The 24,619-nt window shown below is 38.3% G+C and overlaps 1 protein-coding gene across 2 annotated transcripts in view; it reads left to right on the forward strand.

Moving 5' to 3' along the window:
- The window catches only part of prex2 (phosphatidylinositol-3,4,5-trisphosphate-dependent Rac exchange factor 2), a 92,970-nt gene that overhangs the window by 25,290 nt on the left and 43,061 nt on the right, over positions 1-24,619 (forward strand). For both annotated transcript variants that reach the window (XM_041968578.1, XM_041968579.1), the window contains 13 exons: positions 58-191; positions 1,040-1,143; positions 2,626-2,775; positions 3,215-3,356; positions 7,348-7,448; positions 8,418-8,521; positions 8,630-8,679; positions 12,178-12,253; positions 13,009-13,081; positions 16,996-17,138; positions 17,404-17,496; positions 21,706-21,854; positions 21,944-22,029. In XM_041968578.1, the coding sequence (XP_041824512.1) occupies positions 58-191; positions 1,040-1,143; positions 2,626-2,775; positions 3,215-3,356; positions 7,348-7,448; positions 8,418-8,521; positions 8,630-8,679; positions 12,178-12,253; positions 13,009-13,081; positions 16,996-17,138; positions 17,404-17,496; positions 21,706-21,854; positions 21,944-22,029 (1,405 nt within the window). The remainder of the gene's footprint in view (positions 1-57; positions 192-1,039; positions 1,144-2,625; positions 2,776-3,214; positions 3,357-7,347; positions 7,449-8,417; positions 8,522-8,629; positions 8,680-12,177; positions 12,254-13,008; positions 13,082-16,995; positions 17,139-17,403; positions 17,497-21,705; positions 21,855-21,943; positions 22,030-24,619) is intronic.

Consider the following 24,619-nt stretch of genomic DNA (forward strand, 5'->3'; position numbering starts at 1 on the left):
CTCTTACTTGCTCCTCTTTTTTTCCTTCTATGTTTGCCGCACCATCTCCATTTCCAGGGCTCCAACATCACAGATACATGCACGGAGTTGCTAATGCAGGGTGTCCTGCTCAAGATTTCAGCTGGGAACATACAAGAGAGGATTTTCTTCTTGTTTGACAAGCTTCTGGTCTATTGCAAGAAGAAAAACAGGTCTTTCTAATGTCTATTATTTGTATTCCTTATTTGATATCAAAAGAAATGGGTTGAATTTTGCACCTTACTACGGGTGTGCAGTTTTCTAAAAGAAAAAATATGGTTTATGCTATTGTACAGTTCCCCATTTTGTCAGCAGTCCTGCAGAATACAGTAATCATAATTTATTCTTCTTCTTTTAGAGACAATTGTTGAAAAAAGAAGAAACACAAAGGAAAAAAAATGCATTTACAAGGCTTTTTATATATTTTTTTCTTTTTTAAAAAATTGAAGATGTGATTAAATAAGCTACTGATATTAGCCATTATCCCTAGGTATATGTTATTTATTCTATAAATATTTTTATTGCCATTAGCTTTGGTTGAAATGGGGAACCTTTGCTGCCGACTGCTGTCTATTTTCTGTATTTCTATGTCAGAACACTTGATAATGTAGTTTCTATTTTCATGCTGCTCATACTGAACTACTGATACAGCTGCTAACAGTTCTGCTACAGGTATTCTATGTGTTTTTGACAGCTTTTGTTTTTCCACCACCGGTGCAGCTGCCACCTGTTTTGACTTGCTTGTATGTGGTGTATTCAGCTGAGTGTTGTCAGTTTGTCTCCACAAAGCAGATCCATTCACTGGCTAAAGAAAAAAAAGGGAAGAAAAAAGGATAATAAAATGTCTTGCCTTGATAGAATTAGTGTTACAGTTAGTGTGACTGTTCTAAAAATGCCTGAATGTAACGTGATCTTAACGTAACAAATTTAGCGTGATCCTAAATCTTACACACCAAGTACTGACACTGAACTATTCAACTTTGTTGGTTTATTCATGTGGCTGCTTTTGTCTTCCTGAAAGGCGTTTGAAAAACAGCAAAACATCTGCTGAGGGTCCTCGTTACCTGTTCAGAGGAAGAATCAATACTGAGGTGATGGAGGTTGAAAATGTGGATGATGGCACAGGTAAGCCGTCCAGTTAAAAGTTACCATTTGCATGTGAGAAGTTTTAACAATTATGGTTGTGTGTCCTTGGGACTGTGCTGCTGCTCTTTGGTAAGCTTTTACCCTTGTGTTTCTTGGCTTCTCACAGCCACTGATTATCATTTATATATGTAGAAACCATCTTTTCTTTCCCAGCAGACTCAGATGGGCAGTAGTATTTGGTGTTTCTGGTATGAGATGGATGGGTTTGGGTCTGGAGCTAGCAGGAGTGGTGGATAAATATGTGAAGCTGTGGGCAGTGCAGAAACTCGTGGGTGTTCTGCACCACAGGCAGGAGATCTCAATCTGAAATCCAGGGCGACAGGAGGATTTTAGCTTGGATTCCTATGTAATGAAAGTGCTTCAACATTTTTTCAGGCACACATTTGCTAACTGGGGTTCAAACATGCCCTTGAGGCATTCCACAGAGAGGACACCACTCTATATATGTTTTTAGATGTGATTATAATTAATTATTGTAATGGTTTGCTTTTTGTTGTAGCCGCACAGGGAAGAAGCAAAGACCAGGAGGCATTTAAAATATACCCTAAGTGATGGAAAGAATGGCCTGAATAATGTTAAATTTCAAGAGTTCATTCCCATATAATATAGGTTTTAGACATCCTCAATAAGCTCAGTTTATGCTAATTTTATGCACTATTTACTAGCTGCTAGCTCAGCATGGTGATGCAGACAAGGAAGGGAAGAACAGAACCATCTGCAACAAGGTGTATCAGGTAGTTTAGAAGCAATGTCTTTTGTCAAAGAGAATAACTTGCTTAGATGTATCCATTTTTAAAAAGCATATGTTCTTCTTAATATACTGTATCAAGAGTGTAGGTAGGGAATTTCAAGTAGTAATCAGCTCTAGGGCAGTATTCTGAGAATTCATTAGTTAATAATCCTGATTGATAGTCTTTCTGCTACATGTAGGTCCTCTTGTTTATCTCATTGAAGAACAAAAGTGATGAGTCACTTAGTAGGGAGGCTTTGAGGATAGGGTGGAAATATTAGTTTGAGACCAGTGTTTGCACAAAGAAAGAATGGTATTCTGAGTAGATCTATTATGGATGTTTTTTTAAATCTAACATTCCCCCATAATTGAGCCTTAGCTCATCTGATGCATCTGTTTTTTTCTATTGCTTGATTTTGTTTTCTATATTAGATGCAACTGCTGTCAAAGTGTTCACAGGCTTTGGTTTCTTTGAAGCAGTTAATTGAATTTTTGCCTTAATGCTGTGTTTTATGCGGTAATCCTTGTTTGCTATGTACCCAACTTCCCAAAAATTCTGTTTACAGTGTACCCACAGACTGACGGCCTTTCGAACATGGAAAAAGTACTTTGAGCTTGCATGACTTCGGAAATGGGATTTGTGTTGTTCCACCCCTTGCAAAGAAAGGACTTTATAAAACGTGCAGAGTCAAGACTGTGTCTGTCTGTCTGCACTCTCCTCTGCCTTACAGCTGACTACCACAGCAGTGGGAACATTGTGAACAACGGCTGGAAGATCCACAACACGGCCAAGAACAAGTGGTTTGTTTGCATGGCCAAGACCCCAGAGGAGAAGCAGGAGTGGCTGGAAGCCATCATGAAAGAGAGGGAGCGGAGGAAAAGTAAGAGACTGCTTTGGTTTATCATTTCTGGTGCAGGAGTTGTTTCACTTTTAATGCAGTCAATGAAAAAAGCTGAACTGTATTAAATAACAAAGAATATGATGTGTGTTGTGTTTGTGGAAAATCAATACAAAGCAATACAACCTGAAGGATTAGTAGTAGGGTTTTGCATTATAAGAATGCACAGCAAAGTATGTGTCTTTTGTGCACGTTTTTGAGATTTGTGCAAGAAATCACTTTGCAATGAAAAGATATTCCAAGATATAAACACTGTCACTATTAATTAGCACTGCAAAGCATTGCTAGCAATCTTATAAAATTAGAAGACATTGACCGTCTCCAGATTGTGATTGCTGTATAGCCCACAAGCTAAGTTCAATGTCTGAGAATGATATAGACAAATTATTTTTCCCCCTCTCCTCACTTCTCTCCTGTACAGGTCTGAGGCTTGGCATGGAGCAGGACACGTGGGTGATGGTCTCAGAGAAAGGAGAGAAGCTCTACCACCTTATGACCAAAGGGAACTTGATTAAGGACCGGAAACGCAAGCTCACAACCTTCCCCAAGTGCTTCCTGGGAAGGTAAGGCTCCTTCCGCTGATTTTGAAACTAGAGTTGGAAAACAAATGGATGTTCAAATCATGTTGTTTTCTCTGTGGTGGATCAGTGAGAAGGCAGTAAAACAGCGCACAGCTGGTTGACTGTGTTCTGATCTTTTAAGAGAGAACAGAATGAATGTCAGCAGTATGTTTTCTGTGCATTTATTAGAAAGATTTCTATGACTTTGTAGCTGTAAAATCTGCAGTGGGGGCTTTGTTTGGTATAATGTGCAGATTTCATTTTTAAATTGGCAAAGATTTCTAAAGACTGCAGCTGGAAAGAAAAACCGTGTATATCTGCTGTCTCAGTCATGGGAAAATTCAATCCAGCCAGATCTAGCCTATGAATCTTATTTAAGGATTATTGGTGTGGTGTCTGGGGAAGAATCACCTATTGAATGCCAGTCATAAATCAGATGTAGCTATCCCTGTGTGGCTCAGCTGACTGCCTGCCTTCTCCCTCACCCATGTTGGATTACAATTGGCTCCCTGCTGAGGAATCCATGAAGTGCTGTCAAAGCCAATGGAGGGTAATTTTGTGAGCATGTTGTGTTCATTATTTATAATTTTTTAAATTTCCACAGAAGAATCTTCCCTCTTTTCACATTTTTTATGACTCTTCACATGCCTGTCCATCATGCATTCTGGAAAAGTAGAAATTATTTACTTTCTGTAGTGCTTTACTCAAAAAATCATTTCCTTGGGCTATTTTAAGTATGTATGACTTGGCTGTCAATTTTGTCTTCCAGTTTCTTGCAAATACATGTGTAAAAAGGTAAAGCTAACATTGGGTGAGGTAACACTATTAATATCCAGTCTTCTTCAAAATTTTTAGAGGGATTTTTCTCAGTGTCTGCTTCTCACACTGCAGACTAATGTGAAGCAAATAGTGGGAGAATGAGAAGGTAACAGAGCTGGAGTAGAATAATAAAAACTGCAGACATCTGGCTGGAGCTTTAAAATAAAAATGCCATGGATTAGCCAAAAGTGTTTTTATGGAGTGAAAAAGCTTTGAAATTTAAAAGCAGTTTAAAATAAAATATCTTCTTAAAACCTGGGTGTAATGCTATTTAAACCATGCTCCTGTCTTTATTCTTGAAATTCTGAACACATTTGCCTGGTAAGTTTTCCATTTTTTCCCCTATTAGTTTAAAATTTTTAAAGTTATAGTTTGACCTGTAATAGTCACATTGAAAATCACGAGAGCTTAAATAATCATGTCAAAATCCCTGTTATTTTTAAAAGGATGACAAGAAAAAAAAAAAAAATACAACCACAAAAAAGTCCACTTGGACATAGTTGTGGCCAAGTTACATGGCATGGTGGTTTGGAAAGAGGAGTTAGTTTCTCTTTTGGTCCATGCAGACAACACCAAATCCCTTGTGGTCTGGAGAAGGAATGGATCTGTCAGCTGGAATGATTAAAAGGATCAAATGTTAGTCATATGTGGTCATTTCATTGAGTCTGAAGAGATCAAGTGGTGAGAAAGCAGCTCAGAGAAGCTCTCTTTGGAAACTTACCCTTTTAAACACAACACCTGGATGACCACTTTTGGGTAAAAAGACATCTCTAGCCCCTCTGTACTTCCCCAGTCTGTGATGATTTTGGAGATGATTACATGTAGGCGTAATTTCTGAATGAGAAACAGCATCGTATGTCGCTGATGAAAACCACATTGCCTATGGCTTCATCTGAGCCCACTCCTTCCATTGTGAAATACTCTGCCTTTTTTCTCTTACCACACCTCCTTCTTTTTTTTTAACCTTCTTTTTTTAAGGCCGATGACTATTTCTGGGTCTCCAACTTCTCCTCTTGAAATGGCACGATCTTATTTGTGGTTTTAGTTCTGTAAGAGTAATTCATCAAAGAAAATGTGTGTGACAGCCACCTAGCCAGATGTTCTCATCCCGTTTTCAACCTAAGATAAGCAGAAAAACAAATGTGTTTGTATTTTGTATAAATGACAGACATTAATGTCAGCTTTTTTGGATGATGTTGATGAAAAACACTTTAAGAGCTCACTGAAAAGAAGATTTTAGATTGCTTTGAGTTCACCTATAGCATCTTTGTTACCTTTGCATTGACGCACAATGGTACAAAATGTTAAAATTTTATCATGTAGTAATTCAGTTAAAGTAAAATCAACTATCTAACTGTTTAGGAAATTTTCTTGTTTTTCTGGCTATGAAATGGACAAGGAGATTGATACTGTTCTCGCATATGTTTACTAAAAATTAAGCTACAAACATCAGATGGTTAGCTTAGCATTAATACTAGTATCAATGATTAATGACTTGGCTGTTAGCAGCACCCCGAAGTCTCACTTATTCAACTATCTTGTTTGTTCTGTCCAGATAAAACATTAATGTTAGAAGATTATGTTTTTACAAATCATTCTTAAATGTAATGCTTATTAGTAGACTTTAGAAATGCTACATGGCTAATTTGGCTAGCTGTATCCAGCCATAAAGAAACAGTACGTAACAATTACTGAGATCTAGTGGATAAGCTGGAGAGAGCAGTCATCTCAAAGGCTTTCCACCCTTTATTGCACATAAAAGTGAGTCAGCAAACTACAGTAACTGTTAAGAAAAAAACAAACTACTTTTGTTATAGTCCAAACATCTGCAAAAAGTCACACATATATATTTTGTTTCCATCTTTATGTTTTTGTGTGTTGTTTATTTTATGATTGTCCATTTTATTTTCAAATGCATAACATTAAAACTTTTAACTTAACCCTAAACTTTCCCCAAATCAAAGATGATTAATAATGAAATGGCAAAGAACAAAGGATTTACCAGGATATTAAAGAAAAATGGTCAAATATGTTCAAACTAATTACAAATTATTGTGCAAGTTGCTCAACGTAATGGACAGGGCTGCACAACGTCTGGAAAACATGGTGATTAAATGGCAGTCACAGTTCAGTCACAGTTTTACAGCAACAAAGAATGGTACAAGAGGCCTTTCCTACCTACAGCTTTGGCTTTATGCAGTGACTACTAATAATGACAAACAACACAACTATTATTTGTTTGTTTAATATTTTCCCAACATTTTAATTTAATTTAATTTAATTCAGTCTTTTTTTATGATGGTTAAAAGGGTGATAAAAACATTGTCAAAGGCTCATATTTTCCTCCAGTGGGCTATTTTGGTGAGAAAATACATCAAGGATCAGTGGTTAAAGAGTGTAGGATGTTGGATAAGGGTAGCTTCCTCTTTGTTTGTAAAATGCTCCTTTTGGTTCAACTCTGACACCAGGCTGCCTCCACTGTGGCCTGGAAGAGAGTTTCAGAGAATTCCACTGGTGCTGCTAGCTGTCTTTGTTTGGCTTTTGTGGGGAGACGGGACATCAGAGAAGGAATCACACAGACTATTTCTGCATTCACCAGTTCTCCATGTTCACTTTGTCTTCCATTTGCCTGTCAGTTTCCTTTTCTCTAAGACATTAAATTAGTGAAAACGATCAAATTTAGCTTATTTTTGCTACCACAGCATCAGATTTTGTTTGTTGCTTCTAGTAGTTGGTTTATTTCCTCTTTCTCGGGTTTTCTATCAAATAGTTCCCAAAATCAAATTAAATCCTTTGTATTTAATAGTGTTGTACTGTGGGTGTAAAATAAATTGAATAAAGTGAAATAAGACTGAACACAAGAACTTAAGTCCACTATTTGTTTAAACAAACAAACATTATTCTAGTCCGTAAACACAACATTCGTCTGCCAATACAGTGTTGGCTGCCATAATGCTCATATAAAAAAAAAGTAAATGTTGTTTGTAGAAAGTTATAAATCCTCTCCAGCCCTCTTATTCCCTTTACAGGTTACCAAAGGTAAATTTAAAGCTCTATCCACTGATCTCACTAGATGTCAGTTATCTCCCATGGGTCTTTCAGGTGTTTATGTAGTGCTTTGTGTGAGTTGGCAAGTGTGCATCAGTACCAATGTTGTGTTTTTGTTTTCCCGCAGTGAGTTTGTGTCCTGGCTGATGGAAATTGGTGAAACGGACAACCCAGAGGAAGGGGTTCATCTGGGTCAAGCTTTACTGGAGAACGGCATTATCCACCATGGTTAGTTCTTTGTTTCTATCACTCAGACCTGGTTTGTGATCCTTTGCTGTTCTTCACTTAAAACCAAATCTACCAATAACCACAGTCTAATTTACTTTGTGCTGCAGTGTAGAGCCTGCCACTGCTTAACCTAACATCTCAATATATTTGAGAAATACTCTTCATTTTTTAAGTTTCTCTGCGCTTTGTCTTTAGCTGAAGGCTACAATGTAGATGTAGTTATCTTGATTATGTCTTAGCAGGTGTTCAATCTAAACAAAGTTTTGGTAGATTATAATTATTAATCTCCTCTCATTGTAATGTTTGTAGAACATTTTCTCAGTTGCTGCTCTTTAGGTAACAAACATGTCACTTTAAGTGCATGAGGCTTAAGTTGGCTAGTGGTTTGCATTAAGATTAAATGGCGCATAATGCTCTGCATGTATTTTTCCTCAAAAGAGTAGAGCCCTAAGTCAAGTCATATCTTAAATCACTCAGGGGCATTTTATTGCTTCCTCACTGAGAAATGAGATTGGGCTTTAGAGCCACCCCTGACAGAGAGGAATAACTCTGAGCCTCTCTGTGCTCCCTCGGTGCAATCAGAAGTACCCATGAGAAAAATGATAGACTATCTTTTCATAAGAGCCTTTAATGGAACCTGCATAGTTACAGCCAAGAATACAGAGCCAACTGTTATTACAGCTGGAGGGTCTGTGTTAAAGTGCCCTAAAGCTAGGGAGGCATGGAGCTCTGAGCAGCTGTTATCTCTGCTGGCTTTGTTTGAGGTGGGAGTCTTCCTCTTGTCAGCTTGCTTTTTTATGCAGCCCTGCTTTGCCTGAAAATGTTCTGAAACCTGTTATACTTTCAAATTTCAAGCCAGACAAATAATTTACCCTAGGGTTTTGACTTTTGTATGTGTTTCTTCTCTAATTCTGACAAATCTCTTTTCTGTAGCCTCCTCATTTTTCATTTTACATTTTTTTTATTTAGTCACAGACAAGCACCAGTTCAAGCCTGAGCCTGTTTTGTACCGCTTTCGCTATGACGATGGCACCTACCATCCCAGAAGTGACATGCACGATGTAATATCCAAGGTAAAGGTGCTACAGTATAGACTGATTCAATTTAAAAATGCAATTTTCACACAAAACCTTGATATAACCACCTACACTTTTCTTGTTTTTGTTTTTTTTTTCCTTCAGGGTGTTCGCTTGTTCTGCCGTCTTCACAGCCTTTTCACTCCTGTCATCAGGTACATGTCCACATACCTCTCCACTTCTTTTCAACTAATGAAAGTGGCTCTCCGGTAGCCTAACATCTGGTTTTTGTGTCTAAAAACACAGCCCTGACAGAGCAGCCAGACTGGAGGAGAACAGTATCAGTGAACTATGAGCTCATTGTTATCAAAGAGAAACTAACTTATGAGGAGTTAGTACTGATACTGATAGAGTGTGGTGGCTCCTGTGGGTGATTGACCTTGGCAGGTTTTATCTGGTGGTCACAAAACACAGATGTGGTGAGGGAATTTATCAGATGTTAAGTTATTTACGTACATGTAGTCAGAGGGGGAAAATGGTACCAAATGATTTACTTAAGTTAAAGTAAAATTTCTTAAAATGTACTTTTTAATCCGACAGTTCAGCAGTCAATATATGTTCCAGCCCTTACCTGTGGTCATGAACTGAGGGTAGTGACCAAAATAAGACTGCAAATACCAGTAGCTAAAATAAGCCTCCTCTGTAGGATGGCAGGGCTTTCCCTAAGGCACAGGGTGAGGAACTCATTCAACCACCAGGGACTGAGAGAGTAGACTCATTGCACCTACACGTCAAAAGGAGCCGGCTGCGTTGGTTTAGGCATCATCAAAGTGTTTTAAACGTGCCCAACTGAGAGGAGGTTGAACCAGAACTCGGCTTTGGTGTTCCCATTAGAAGAGCTGGAGGACTTGACTTGGGAAAGGGAGGTCCGAGGATCTCAGACTGTTACCTTTGTGATTTGGTCCTGGATAAATGACTGATATGGATTAATTGATGGGCAGTTGATTAGATAGAGTTTTTGTCTGACATTGTTTCCACAGTTTGTGGTAAACAAAGCACATAATGCATTATAAAGCCCAACTACTGAACCTTGGCAGGTGCATACACTTGTGTAACTTCCTAACAAAGTCTAGTGCGTCATCCATTTTGCATCCTGTCTCATCTCTACGCTCTCTTCAGCCAGTGAAAGCCAGTCCAATGTTAACTTTTGCTGTGTCACTTTCTCACTTTTGTTTCTTGACTTCCTCTGATAATGTCCTCTTGTGTTTCTTCGTTGAATCTGACATAATGCACATTCAAAATGGCCAACGTGTGGATATCCAGTTGCCAAAAAGCAAAAGATAGCTGTCATGTCAAGAAATATGAACCCATTTTTTTCTCATTTCTATGTTTCTAAATTCATAACATCACATGATTTCCTTATGTTCTGGATCTATACACTGTTTTGGTCACATGGCTAAATTTATTCATTTCAAATGCACATGGCAGTACATGAGTGATGCCTGGTAGATTTTCAGTCACAATAAATGAGTTGTACACAATTCTTTAATAGCAGCTGAGCTCATATTTATCTATATAGGGCACCAGCACTGATCCTAAGCCTTAAATGTGAAACATAAAACAAATGTCTCACACTTCCTGTCATTACAATCACTCACTCAAACCCAGATATGTTTTTTTTTTTTAATTTTATTTAATTTTTTAGCTTTTATGCTCACGTGAGGGAAAAAAATAATTATGAGTAATTAGCTGTTTTGCTTTTTGGTTTTGCTCCTCTAATTCTATTAGGACAGCATTTCCAGGCTGCTAACATGTTTTACTGCATAAACAGTCACATCAAAGCCAACTGTTTATGCAGGATTTCCAAAAAAGCCTGAAGAAAAGCTTTAATTTCACACCTTTAAAACTGCACTATTGTCAGAGGGAACATGCTGATCCTACATTTATTCAAGCTTGGATGCAGCTGCCCATATTTCAGTTTGATCCTAATGCTAAAAAGCCTAAAGGGTGAATGTGTGTGTGAGTGTTTGGGTACTCAGCCTTCAGTCAATCGGTGTTTGTATGCCAAACTTCTTAATGTAATAACTGTTGTTGGTGCGTTGGACTTGTGTGTGTTTTTTAGCCAGCTTATCTGTGCATTGTGGTCTCTTTGAAAGCCCAGTATAATGCATCACAGGGCCTGGGAATGCCAGAGTTTAATTGGAGCAACCAGCCCCTGCCTAATTAGGTGGAATTTCCTGGCAGAGCAAGAGGGATGAAGCAAAGGAAGGCAGTACACTATACAGCCTCCACACCACTATGTTGCTCCTGGGCTCTTCCTTAAGTCCTTGAGAAATCTTTCAAACTATCCATTCCAGGGGATCTCCATACACTGCATTAAATGCCCACTGAAGACTTACACAGTGTATACAAACTGGTGAAACTCAGTGAAAGATGATTAGAAGAAAATTTCAATGTGAAAATAGAGACGTAGCAAACCTACACAGTACAGAGAAGGTTACCTGTAAATTATCTTAATACAAAATAGGGAAAAAGTACATTTCAGATCAATATTTCAAAGTTTCCTTTGTTATGTTTACAAATACTCAAGAAAATCAGTATTGATATATAAGAATCCCAAAATAATAATAATAAAAAATGAAATAGTACCTTGATTAAAGCCTGAACCTCTTGTTTCCTTTGCTTTATTTATTCCAAACTTAGCTTTGAAAATACAATTGGCCATAACCCCCACTCTCAAAATGTCAAAGAAAACTTTCCTTTTCAGATGGCAAGTTAAAAACCACCCCTCTGACCTTTCCCTTTTTTTAATCCTCAAACTGCTGTTTCTTCATCCCCTGACATATGGCTGCCCACTGGGCTGCTGTTTATCCCCCATTTTTCATTTTGACAGGCTCACTTTGCACCAGCCGCTGAAGCCCCAGTCTCCCTGTTTCTGGTATCCTGTTCAAGAGAAATGCAGGGTGCCTCTTGCCTCTACTGGTAAAAGTTGTTTTAGCGTGGCGTGACAGGGCGTCGAGCCGCATCAACAGTACCGTCCTCATCAGACACAAACACAGGCTGTCGGATGCGTTTATAGAACAGTGTTTCGTTTTGGAGGAAACAGGGCAACATTCGGCCCCATCACGCTTTATAATCTAAAGATCACCACACAGCTGAGATTGGACTTCAACTTGGCCCACAAGCCTTGTTTAACTTGTCTGGGCCATGTGTGAAGTAAAATCGTGTGTGTGTGTGTGTGGTTGCATGTGTGTCTGGGTGAGTGTGTGCATGCAGTGGAATGGTGTAAGTCACGGTGGTTCAGGACTTTCCCGGCCCTTCAGCTCAGCCCTTGCGTGTCCCCAGGGAGGTCCCTGCGTTCATGGGAAAGTCACGGCTCCATTTCAAACAGCATTTTCGGGGTCTGGCAAAGTGCGGCTGTGTGGGTAACACTGAGAACAGCAACACCATACCAGCCCTGCTCCGAGGAATGCTGATTTGCTGTCACCAAACTTCAGCAACTCTCTTAGATATATGAAACAACCACCAGTGCTTAAAATGTAGCGATGCCTTGCAGACAGTGGGAATTATTTGTCCCCCTTTAGGCACTGTGTTTAAATAGACTGGACAATTACTGCCCTATGACTTCTCTGTTTTAGTTCATTACAGTGAAAGTAAACAGTTTCAATAATCCTTCCATTAAACTTGTCTTTTTTCTTTTTGTGGTGATCCAGGGATAAGGACTATCATTTGCGAACCTACAAATCAGTGGTCATGGCTAACAAGCTGATAGACTGGCTTATAGCACAGGTAAGCTAAACTATCTTAGTCCTCAGCATTATCATGTCCCTTTCACATGAAATATAGGCAATAAAACATGATTCTACTGAACTGCAACGACATGTTAGAAATCATCTCCACTGATTTATATTCAGATTGGAAACATATTTTTGCAAGATAGATAGAAAGATGGAAGCAGCTGTTGTTATAACAGGTCAGTCACTTCAAATGTGCAACAGAGAAAGAAACTATCAGACCTGAGGCTCGCAGTGAAGCAGGGAGGAAATGAAGGAAGAAAAGCAGAATTGATTGTACAGCCTAGCTTTATTGACTCTGACAGGAAGCTTTGAGGGTGACAAATTGATATTCCTGTACAGTATGACAAAAAACAACAACTAAAAAACATGCAATGAAACCACCGCAGAATGAAAGGCAGACACCACATGGTTGTGTCTGCCTCTAAGTCCATATAAAAGTCTTCGACCTAGGCCACTCTTTTCAGCAGGACTAGTAGAGCTTTGATGCTATACAGTGTAGACATGAGTTTGGCTGCGTTTAAGGCCAAGCATTGAGCAGCCTCAGGGCATTTGGATACAGGAACAAAGGAATAGTCAAAGTGTGTCATCCCAGCTGCTCTTTGAAAAGCACACGACTTCCTTTGTTCTGTTTTATTTATTTTTCTGTTTACAACTATTTTGCTTTTTGTCTCTTGTCTCAGTTACTCTATCCTCTCTTGATGCTTCAGTCTGTCTCATTTCACTTGTGTGTAAACTTTCCTGGTCTAGGGGGACTGCAGAACGAGAGAGGAAGCACTGATCTTGGGGGTAGAACTGTGCGACAATGGTTTCATGCATCACGGTACGGCATTTCTAAAAAAAATGTTCTGATCCAGCTGAACTGAGTCCTCTCCATCATAGACCAAATGAAGGTTACACGCTTTGGAGAAACTGCATATAGGGCGCCTAGCATTTAGCATCCTGTTTCAGAACACAACTCTTCTTGTTCTTTTTCCATTTCTACTTATAATCCCTTTGACACATGACAGGAATATAAGCTGTTTTTTTTTTCAATGCAGGGAATAAATTATTGCATGTATGGCTCCCTTCATGCACACAGTCATTGACTCCATGCAAAATTACATGCATGCATATATATTAAGCTCTGCTTTAGCTCTGAGTACTTGGCAAGTGAGTGACACATGCTTGTTTGTTTGTCTTAAATCTAAAATAGACAGTAGCCATGGTTACAGTTTGTCTGCAAGAGTCAAATTTGTTTTTAACTCCATGCTTCCTTTGTGCCAAAGTCCACATCATACAGGCTGTAGTATGAGTCACAGCGTGTATCCTTGTACCCTCATGATGTAACTGCTCCTAACTGCCCAAAGTTCAAACTCACACCACAAATTACCAGCACATCAACGGAACATAACCTCGGCCATCAAATTTCCTTTCACTTCCACAGCCTACGGGGTAATTTTACCATTCGTGCCTGTAAGTTATTTGGCTTGATGATGTAGCTGTTAAAACTATTGGCACTTTATCTGATCTTGAGGGAAATGAAGTGAGGGAATGTTTGAAGGAAACTTTTGTTTTTACCCTCAGTTGTTTTTTTTTATTTTATGTTAAAAGTATGTTATGATGGCACAGATCTTGGGTTCATTCAAATGTAAGATTTGATCATATAAGGATTTATTTTTATTTTCTTTTTCAATGTGCTTTTTAAAAATAAAAATGGTGGGTATTGTGGATGTTGCCTTACTTGGGCATATTGCATTTGGCATCTGACACTGAAGAGTTTGGACTTGTTCACTTAATGCAGAATAATTTATAGCTCAAAAAATTGTTCTCTAATGAGGCTTCAAGTCTCAAGAGTTTGCACTTTAACATTAATCAACAAAATAATATAAATAAATACACTCCCAAAAAGAAGTGATAAGTGGGATCAACAACTCAAAAGGGGACAGTCAGAATGACAACGTGATTTAAAAGAATGACGTTTACACCTCATATAAATATAAATATATTTAAATATACTCATCTCGCTTCTCTGCAGATTTAATTTGGTTGAGACAGGCAGACACTTTACAATATCAAAAATACATGAAAAAACGTAGTGATAATTTCGACTTGTTTTGGCAAAAAAAACAAGAAAAAAAAAACACATATAAGTGCTGGGCAACGATTAAAAAGATTTATCGTGATTAATTGCATGACATGCTGCGATTAATCATGATTAATCTCATTGTTATGCGCAAATGTCTCTTTCCTTTAAAAAAAGGCCTACGGCTATATAAAGAAAATGCAGTAAATTTGGTTTACAAACAGTAAATCAGGGGTCTCTAAACTGCGACTCTGGAGCTGATAATGGCTCTCTGGACCTTCTACAATGCCTCTAAATACGTGGCTAAAATATAGATTTTTTTAAATCTATCTTTCTTGTCATTAGGTTGGAAAGCGGGGACTTTTTTTTTATTTTAATTTACATAATTTTCCACAAATATCTACATCCCTTAGAAGAAAGTCTGTTTATCCCCTTTTTTAAAGGTTTTATGTTTTTCTTTATTTTAAAACCTAAAATTTGAAATAAAAATGTGGTTCTTCAAAAATAACAAATATCCTATGGTGACTCTTCATTGAAAATATATATTAAGTTGCCTTTTTGAAAAGATGTCGTAACATTTGCAGCTCTAAAGGAGCTTTATTTAGCTCGCTGAGGGGAAAAAGGGCTCTTTGGATTGGAAAGGCTGCAGACCCCTGCACTAAACACATAAACAGATTTAGTAGCAGTTTTCTCTTTAAACACCAACAGTTAAAATATTTCTTCATATATATTTATAAAATCAAATATTTATGACAAAAAAGGATGAAATGCTCAGGATTTACTAACTAAAAGGTAAAAAATCAGCAGGATGAATTTAAAGCTGTGAAGCTGCTTCCTTCTAAACACAGCTAGAACAGTATGTGATGAATATCAGCATCAGGTGAACAGACAGAAAGCAGGATTAGAATCTCACAGCTTCTAAATGGTGAAGAGAGAGAAATTTTCACAATATGCACAAATTCTCTAAACTTTCGTTTTTGGCTTGACTGTTTAGCTTAACACCTCTGCACCTGCAGCCTCCGCTAGCAGGAGTTAAGGGGTTAACATCTCGTTTCCGGGTGTAGCGTCAGGTCTGTAGATGTAACTATAAACGTGTGGTATCCACAGAAAGTCCAGAATTTCAGCTACCAGCTCAGCAAAACCATTTCTATGACCGCCAAACACAGTTAAGACAACAGACAATTCAAAAACCAGGTAAACAAAGTCCAAAAAATATGTAAACACAGATGATGTCTCCCCATGAACACGAACAAACGACTCTACTGAAAGCTCACATCTCACAGATTCCACAGCTCGAAGTTTCATCTCGCTACGACCAAGATTCACCGAACCAGAGGCAGAAGAAGACCCGATTTATGCTTTACATTTGTAAAAGTTAGAAAACATGTCTTACCTTTGCTGTCTTGCCTTAATTAAAACTGCATTTATTAAAAAAATAATAATTAATAAAAAGTTTCTCATTGTCTTTTGGGAGCAGTTTCTTGTCCAAAATTCACGATGTTCTGTCCATCTGTATGGTTTTAGACAAAGAGAAACGTTGGTTCTTCTTCTTTCTTAAGTTCCAGTCAGAAAACGTATCTTCATTTTAATAAACCCGCTCTCTCCCGATTACATCAGACGCACCGCTGCAGCAGGGAAGGGAGACATGGACGCCATGTTTCTGTCATCAAAGCTAGCGGCCAGCAAAAAAAAAAAAAAAAAAAAAAAAAAGATTAACCCTCGATTAAAAAAATAAACGCCGTTAATTAAGCGTTGCGTTAACACGTGATTAACGTGTCCAGCACTAATATATATAATAAGAAAAGCCAAAATGGTGCCAATAGATGGTAAAGGGTGTGTCACTACTTGATGTGAGCTACAAATGTGCAAATATTTTAAACCTACATGGATTCCAAGCAGGCTGCAGACTGCATAGCATGTTCATTTTTTATTTAAGGCCTGCTCTATATATATATATATATATATATATAAAACTTGTTTGTTTTTGTAATTTTCTGTGAATTTGTGCTATTGCATTATGAAAAGTATTTTTTATTAGTATATCCAGCATTCTACCACTTTAACTGCACTGAAATCATGAGTAAACTTGGTCCATATGGCCTACATGATTGTACATTTTCATTCAGAAGGCTACAGATGGCAGATCTTCAGTTACACTCGATGAATACTAATAAAGTGATTATCCGAAAACATCAAGCCAAATTTACCATCTTGAATAAATGAATGAATAACTTGAATGTCATTCAATGCATAGAATAAAAATGAATACCCAGTATTAACAGTGCAAAGAACATAATCTCATTTGTAATAATATACACCAAGTCAAAAGATAAAACTAACATGGGTGTGAAACTACAAAATATAGTTAGGTCCTGGCATATGCAGGTATATATTGCACATTGGTGAAATAATAGTTTTATGGATGTTACATTGTTTGTTTGAGGTTAGGCAGAGTTGAGTGCCATGATGGCTCTATGGGAGACCCTGTGCTGAAGTCCTCTTCTTCAGGATTTGAGAGAGCAGACAAGTAATTTAATGGCAGTACAACAAAATTAACTGTACTTTAAATAATTAGTTCAACTTTTGAGTCAATATACTATTTCTTATTTTTGTAAACGTGGTTATACTACTTGCATCATTCTGTCCCTTTTTTACATGGTGATTTCTTCTAGTGTTGGAGAAGAGTGAATTCAAGGATGAGCCCTTACTGTTCCGTTTCTTTGCTGATGAAGAGATGGAGGGATCCAACACCAAACACAAACCCATGAAGCACGACTTGAAAATAGTTGAAAATGTCATCGCTAAGTGTCTTCTGGTAAGTTCTCCTTAACTTATTCCCTCCCAATCTGTCTGATATGCTAATTTGCCCATAGCTTCAATCAAACTGAAAACATAGTAAATCATTATGAAGAACCCAGCTGTGAGAAGGAAAAGCGATAACGCTGCATTTGGAGGAGTGAGCAAAATGCTGCAGTGTCTGCTATCTGTCTGGACCAGCATTTTCATCTAGTGTGTGTGTTTTATGAAAGTGTCTCAGCCTGCTGCCTTGGGTTTTTGCTGATGCGAAACATGTTTTCCAGATAAGGCCAAATGATGGAGGCTATGGCTTTACCCTGGAAGAGAGAAACAGAGTCCCCATTATCAAATCTGTGGAGAAGGGCTCCCAAGCTGAGGTGAGATGCCTGGACAGCATGGAGTGTTTAGAAATGGTCAGGCCCACATGCTCTTATGTTCAAAGTAGCACATACTGTACAATGTAAGCATTTTATGGAGAACAGGCATAGTGGTTAGCTGTACAAGCTACAGTCCAGGGATATTGGTCAGTGCTGGCTGTAGTCAAGGTAGTGGATGTCAAAACAATAGCTAAAGTAATAAATGCACAGAGAAAGTTGTTGACTGACAGAGAGGCAACACCAAATGCAGAGAAACACATTCAGACTGACTCAGGAAACCATCCATCCATCCATTATCTATACAACTTCATCCAATGAAGGTTCGTGGGGCACCTGGAGCCTAACCCAGCATATAGGTAGATATGAGAGGGATATAGGTATGAGAAGCAGGGAACACCCTGGACAGGTCACCAGTCCATCACAGGGCCGCTCAGAAAACCACTCGGTGTCAAAACTCTGTAAACAACTGTAATACAGATGAAACATCTGCCAAAATTGAAAGTGAACTCTAACAAGGAGCCAGTGAATCTCATTGGTCTCTTTGTCTCTTATAAAACAGACACAAAATGGACTATGATTGTATCCCTACCTCTCCAGCAAAGATTTACAATCACTAACATGGTCTAACCAGTTTGACATGACAAGGAAATACAGTACAGACAAAGAGAAAAAGTTGTGTGGTGTAGTGAAATTATTTGTCCGCTATATTTTTATATTGCAAGTTTCCTAGAAGGCTTTATAGATTAGTGTGACAATAATATGATTTTAAAGGTACAGTGTGTAAGAATTACTGGCATCTAGTGGTAAAGATGGGCTTAGCAATTATTTCAAATGCCAAACACAATTGTGAATGGATGGTGGCCGTCAGTGGCCAAAATTCTTCCAGACACAAACATGTTTTTAACTGCGAGTGGATCTACTGGCCTCAGGTGTGGCAATGACTTCACTGCAGGTAACTACTTTTGGTGTCTTTTAAGGTGTTACTTATCCCAGACTATGTTCCAGCACCTATCAAACAAAGCTGGTACTGCAGGCCATGCTTGTGGACCCACAGCAAGTAAATATAAATGGCTCATTCTAAGAATATAAACACAAATTATTTAAACACAGTGATAAGTTGTTAATTTTATATTAAAGTTTTGTCATTGACTGTTGATTTTTTTACTCACTGCACCTTTAATGGTAAATTTTATAACTTTGGTCTTTAGAAAATTAGCACCCCAAGTGGACAGTTTTCACAGATAGGTGTTTGTTTCCATTTCTGTTTAAGATTAATTTACTTTAAGTTTTTTTTTATTACTCTAACAGGTGGCAACAAGAATGGTTAAAAACCTTTTTGTACAGGCTTCCTTGTTGCCTTTTGATCAACTGTTGCCTACTTTAATTTAAACTAAAAATTAATTTGGAATGACTAGAAAATAGCACTAACAACTTAAAATAAGACAAACATACACTAATGGTGCATTCGATTTGGGAATGACCGTACATTCCAGCTAAGGGCATTATTGTTGTCAAAGTCAGAAAATTAGCAAATCCAGTTTGTACGCTGCCAGGAAACTCTTTGTTTGCGTTTTCTATTTAGAGAAGATTATTGAACCAGTATGTGGAAATTATCTCATAAGAATATAAAAGACATTGAAGGTTATCATGACTATTGCATCCTGTAAGAAAAAATGTGACTGTTTTTTACAACATAAAAAGGAGGGTGGTTGTTTTGATGTAGTTTCACTTGTAAATAGTAAATGGTCCGTATTTATATAGCACTTTTTACTGTGCCTGAAATGATACCCAAAGCGCTTTCACATTCACCCATTCACACACACATTTACGCACTGATGGCAGAAGCTGCCATGCAAGGTGCTCAACCACAACCCATCAGGAGCAATTTTTGGGGCAAGACACTGGGGTTCGGTGTCTTGCCAAAAGACACTTGATATGAACTCGACTTGGCCAAGGATCAAACCAGCAACCATCAGGTTACAAGACAACCGCTCTACCTTGCTGAGCCACGCCGCCCTAACTTGTGCAGCTCGTTTTTGTTTAGCAGGCTAAAGATAGTGTTTATTCAGGCATAAACTGTTGATTTGTTGGGCAGCCGTCTTTACTGAGTGAAGTTGGGGTAGGTGAGTTTGTCCCGAGTTTCCGAGTCAGATATCTGACTTTAAGGGGTAATCGGGTTGTATTTCCAACTAGGAACTCAGAAAAACTGACTTCAGAGTACAAATCGAATGCACCATAATACTGATACTGTACTAGCTTGTCATAATATTACAACTACCTTCATCACAGTTTAGCTCACAATTTACGTTTTTCTATCATTGTCGCTAAATGTGGTTTCTTTGCAGGAAAAGTGGTGAAAGTAATGTTTGCTTGCCAGGATTTTACCCCATTGTTATGATTAACATGCCTTTCACTTTGTTCTAGGTTCTGTTTGAAGCTAACTAGTTGGTTAGCTTCTCCCAGCACCAGCTACTGCAGTCTCTTCTTCTCCATACTCCAGGGCAGACTAGATGTTGCAATGACCCACGTTCCATCTAGTGGCACAAAGTGGTATTACAGGAAAATAAAGCCCCTAAAGATTCCAGTTGTATATTTCAGCGGCATAGTACATATGTTTTTATATGTCTTTAGTGATGCTCTTTCCGATTCTGTTCATCACTGTAGTTACACTTTTTTATGGTATAAACCAGTTAAATTGGGGTTCTCTGGGGCTGAGTCCCAGCACATAAGCCGACCACATGAACTGGTACTTCATCATTGGCAATAAACTGTTCTCATGGTTTTTGGTTTATGAATAACTAAAACAATGAAACTCTTTTTTGGTTCTTTTTCTGTTGTGAAACACCAGAAATCAAGAACTAAGAAGTCCACTGAGGGTGATGATGCTTTGAGAGAGTTTTTTATGCTGTGTGGCACATTGGACCACATTTGAGCACAGTCAAATGCCTCGCAATGGAGAAAAGCCTCCTGGGGGTTTATGTTTTTAGTCATGAATATTACTCACTCCTATCACGTTTACCTTCATGGTGTTTAGTGTGTGTACTCCATTCTCAAGTGTACTTCAGCTCACGCATCTGTAACCAAAAAAAAGTCTAATCTGTCAAATGCTAATGTCTCAGAGGTCAACGTTAAAGTTAACATTACAAAAAGCTCTGTATCACTAGCAATAAAAAAAAACAGCTTTTGTCTTTATCTGCTTAAAGTAGGAGTGGATCTAGAGTTTTTTAATGGGGGGGGGCATGCAGGGGACAAACAGGAAAAATAGTGGCAAATGGAAATGATATCTTAAAATAAGTTGAAAAGTAAATGAAATCAAGGTTTATATTTTAGGAAATAATGAACTGATTATTACGACTGAAGGAGTCATCTCATGTTAAAAATAAGCTAAAGTAAATCTACTAAATCAAAGGTTTTATCTGTGTTTCTTCAGTATCACTGGCTTCAGTCATTACAACTGGTGGTTTTATGACTTCTACATTCTTTCCATAAACAGGATTTATAAACCCCTCACATAAGAAATTCCAATTTCACTCCAGGTTTTAACCTTTTTCATACAAAAAACACCTTTAACCTTAACTACATGTAAGGGATATTTAGTTTTCTAGAGGAAAGCACTATTTGTGTCCCTTCTTATTTAACAGATCATGAATTCTCTAGAACTGTGCATCCCTGTTGATGTGACAGCCTTTGGTTTAGTTGGCAAAGCTATGATGCTTTTACAGTCAGCATTCTGAGCAGCAGAATTTATTTGTTACTAAAATGTGACAAAACTTTTGACAATTTGCTTCAAAGCTAAACTTGTTTCACTGTATTTTCATGTAGAAATACACTGAAATGATGTGCACCATATTTCTGAGATCACATTTTGCATTAGGTTAAAGAAAATGGGACAAAGAGCTTTTGGGGCAAATGTGATCTGTTTAAGCGCATGACACATAATACCCTCCAGTCACAAAGAAGCACTGAATGAGCTTGAAAGGTTTGGCTTGAATAGAGACTGTCATGTGTGTATATTTTTAAATATTCAATCAGGGAAGATAAAAAACTGCAGCCGGATCCAGCTGTACTGTATACTGACCAACTAAGTTATCCCATTTTGTGTCTGATTATTGAAAATATGTGCGGCCTTATTGGTTAATGTTTCATTGTGATTTTGAGTGGCCTTTACATTTGTTGTCTTTTCTATCCATTATTCTTTTTTCTTATAAGATGGCTGGTTTGGAAGTGGGGAAGAAGTTATTCGCCATAAATGGAGACCTGGTGTTCCTTAGGCCTTTCTCTGAGGTGGAGGTTCTCCTCAGACAATGTTTTAACACCAAAGGACCCCTTAGAGTGCTTGTCAGCACCAAGCCAAGAGAGTAAGGCAGATTTGTGTGAACTCAGGCACTGTCCAAATCAACTAGTTGTCTACATAGATTACTACATTTCCTCTTCTCTTTCTGTCTAGGACGGTAAAGATCCCAGACTCAGCTGACGGGCTGGGTTTCCAGATCCGCGGATTTGGCCCATCTGTGGTTCATGCTGTTGGAAGAGGTAAGAGATTGCTGTCTGGCTTCATCAGCAAAAGGCTTCCCATCAGCTCTATGTTGTTTGTGGCACAGCTGGCAAACAGCTGCTACACCAATCTTTATGTGCATGACTTGATGTGATTACAATGGTTTCCATGCACCTATTCCTGTTTGTCTAAGTGGGTTCATTTTCTCTATGATTGAAAATGCCTTCTGTATTTTTGTAGTGCATTTATGAGAGTCCCTGTCTCCACTTACAAAATGCTACATGTTAGTAGCACCGCTATCAGGGCTGGCACATGATTGGGTCCAATCAAAAAACAATCCATAGCCTTGTCCAGCTGTTCTCATGGGGAATTGAATCTTGTTTCCTTTTTCTTTTGTTGTTTGTTTGGTTTTTCTTTAGCAATCTTAGACAGATAGAAGGATAGAAAGGGGGTCAGTATGTGCGTGCAAGTGTTTTGTGCACGTGCTTAGAGACAAAGCTCACACTGTAGGAAAGGTCTAATTTCTTGGATTGTCACAACAGTTTCTGTTTCCTGGTGTCTGATATCAACAGGAGCGGGTAATGCCAATTACAGACTGCAAACTGAACCACAGGAAGAATAGAATAGAATAGAATAGAATAGAATAGAATAGAATAGAATTGAAAGTATTGTCATTATACAAAGTATAATGAGATGAAAAACACAGCTCCATAAAGTGCACAAAAAATGAACAAAATATAAAAAACACTGAGATGGAGCACCTTCTCAGCTACTCCATCTGGACTTGCAGCCTTCCTGCAGTTCACTGACCAGAGCACTCATCTTACATCCTGTGCCTCTAGAGTGAGTGGAGTGGTGCTGCAGGCTGGAGGAGGTTGCAGTGGTCTGGCTGAGTGCTGTGTTCAACTCTCAAAGCAGGCTGTTTAGCTCCTCTGCCAGTGCTTCATCTGAGTCTCCAGATGTAACATCACAGCCTCTGTAATTAAAAAACGAACTAAGTGAAGGAAAAAGGAGCAGTTTTGGCCATGAAAGTCATCAAAGGAAGTATTGGATAGTACACAAAACAAATGCTAATGGCATCAAATCAGTTTTGTTGCTAATCTTTGACAAGACTCTTATAACCACCAAAGGTCTGATTTCTGACAAAAAGCATAAGAAAATGCTGATGTATAATAATTTTACAGCTGTTTTTTTGCAGCTGAAGTTTCTGACACTACATTAAAAACATAAAAATGGAATTGAATCTTTGCTAATCTTTGACATGTGCAAGTCCACCCGGCCCTCTAACACCTGGTGGTGATCGGCAGCTCCACCCTTCTCTTCACCCGAGTGTCCAAGACATGTGGAGTCCAACGATACAACTACAAATTTGATCATCGAACTGTGGCCTGGTGCCAAGTGTACATGTGGACACTCTTATGCCTGAACAAGGTGTTTGTTATGGACAATCCATGACGAGCACAGACGTCTAACAACAAAACACCACTCCGATTTAGATCAGGGGGGCCGTTCCTCCCAATCACACCCCTCCAGGTCTCACTGTCATTGCCCACATGAACATTGAAGTCCCCCAGCAGAACAAGGGAGTCCAGCACCCCCTCCAAGGACTCATTCATTATTGATAATATTATTATGAAAAGTTTTTGCCTACAATCCTCATGTAGTGAAAATCAAAAGTCATGACAGGCCTAATTCTAAATTATCTTTTCTAAGTACATAAATTACGAATCATGGTAAACAATAAAGAGCTTTGTGTGAATCTGTGCTCACAAGACATGGACATGGATGAGTTTTTGAGAGCCAGTTAACACAGTTCAAAGCATAATCAAAATGTACAAGGAGTTCTGCTCTGTCTGCTATGTCAAAGGGCGTGAACTTAAGCCAAAAGGAAGCCTGCTCAACATCAGCCTCAGAATGAACATGTTGGTATGCTGATGCTAACATGTAGCCCTAGTACACCATCAGAGTGCTGCTAGTGCGCCTTTAAACTCAGTCGTATCTGTAAAGCAAGAGTAAGATGTTACTGTCATTTTGGAAAGTACAAAGAAGTACTTGATTTACCACAATAACAATATTTTTAGTTAAAGTATGCACAGAAAAATATGAATAATTGCCTTATAAAATCTATTAGCTATATTGGTGTATGCTTTCAGAAAGATGTAGGTGAGATGGAGTGAGTCCCATCTGTGATTAGTTGAGAAGCCTCTGAAATGTAGCTGGCATACCAGTAGTAAATATACAAATTTTAATAATATTTTTTTCTTTTTTATATATAGTTTTTTACAGTATAATCTCATTGTGTCCTTGTATTGCTCTGATGACCATTTGATCTGTTATGAACTACATTGCATTTACATTACAGTTATTTAGCAGACGCTTTCATCCAAAGCAACTTACAGTGGTTAGGCAGTAGCGTTAAGGGTCTTGCCTAAGGACCCAACTGGAAGGTGTTAATATTCATCCCCTAGGATCAAACTCTGGTCTCCCACATGGGAGACGGATGCTCTGCCAACTGAGCTATCGACATTGAACCTTCGCATCACAGATATTTAAATTCAGTTAAGGAAAGAAAAAGTACCTTAATGATTTGGGTCTAGTAATATTTAGTTAGATTTCAGATTCTTCAGA

The sequence above is a fragment of the Melanotaenia boesemani genome, chromosome 18 (genome assembly GCF_017639745.1).
Source record: "Melanotaenia boesemani isolate fMelBoe1 chromosome 18, fMelBoe1.pri, whole genome shotgun sequence".
Classification (NCBI taxonomy): Eukaryota; Metazoa; Chordata; class Actinopteri; order Atheriniformes; family Melanotaeniidae; genus Melanotaenia; species Melanotaenia boesemani.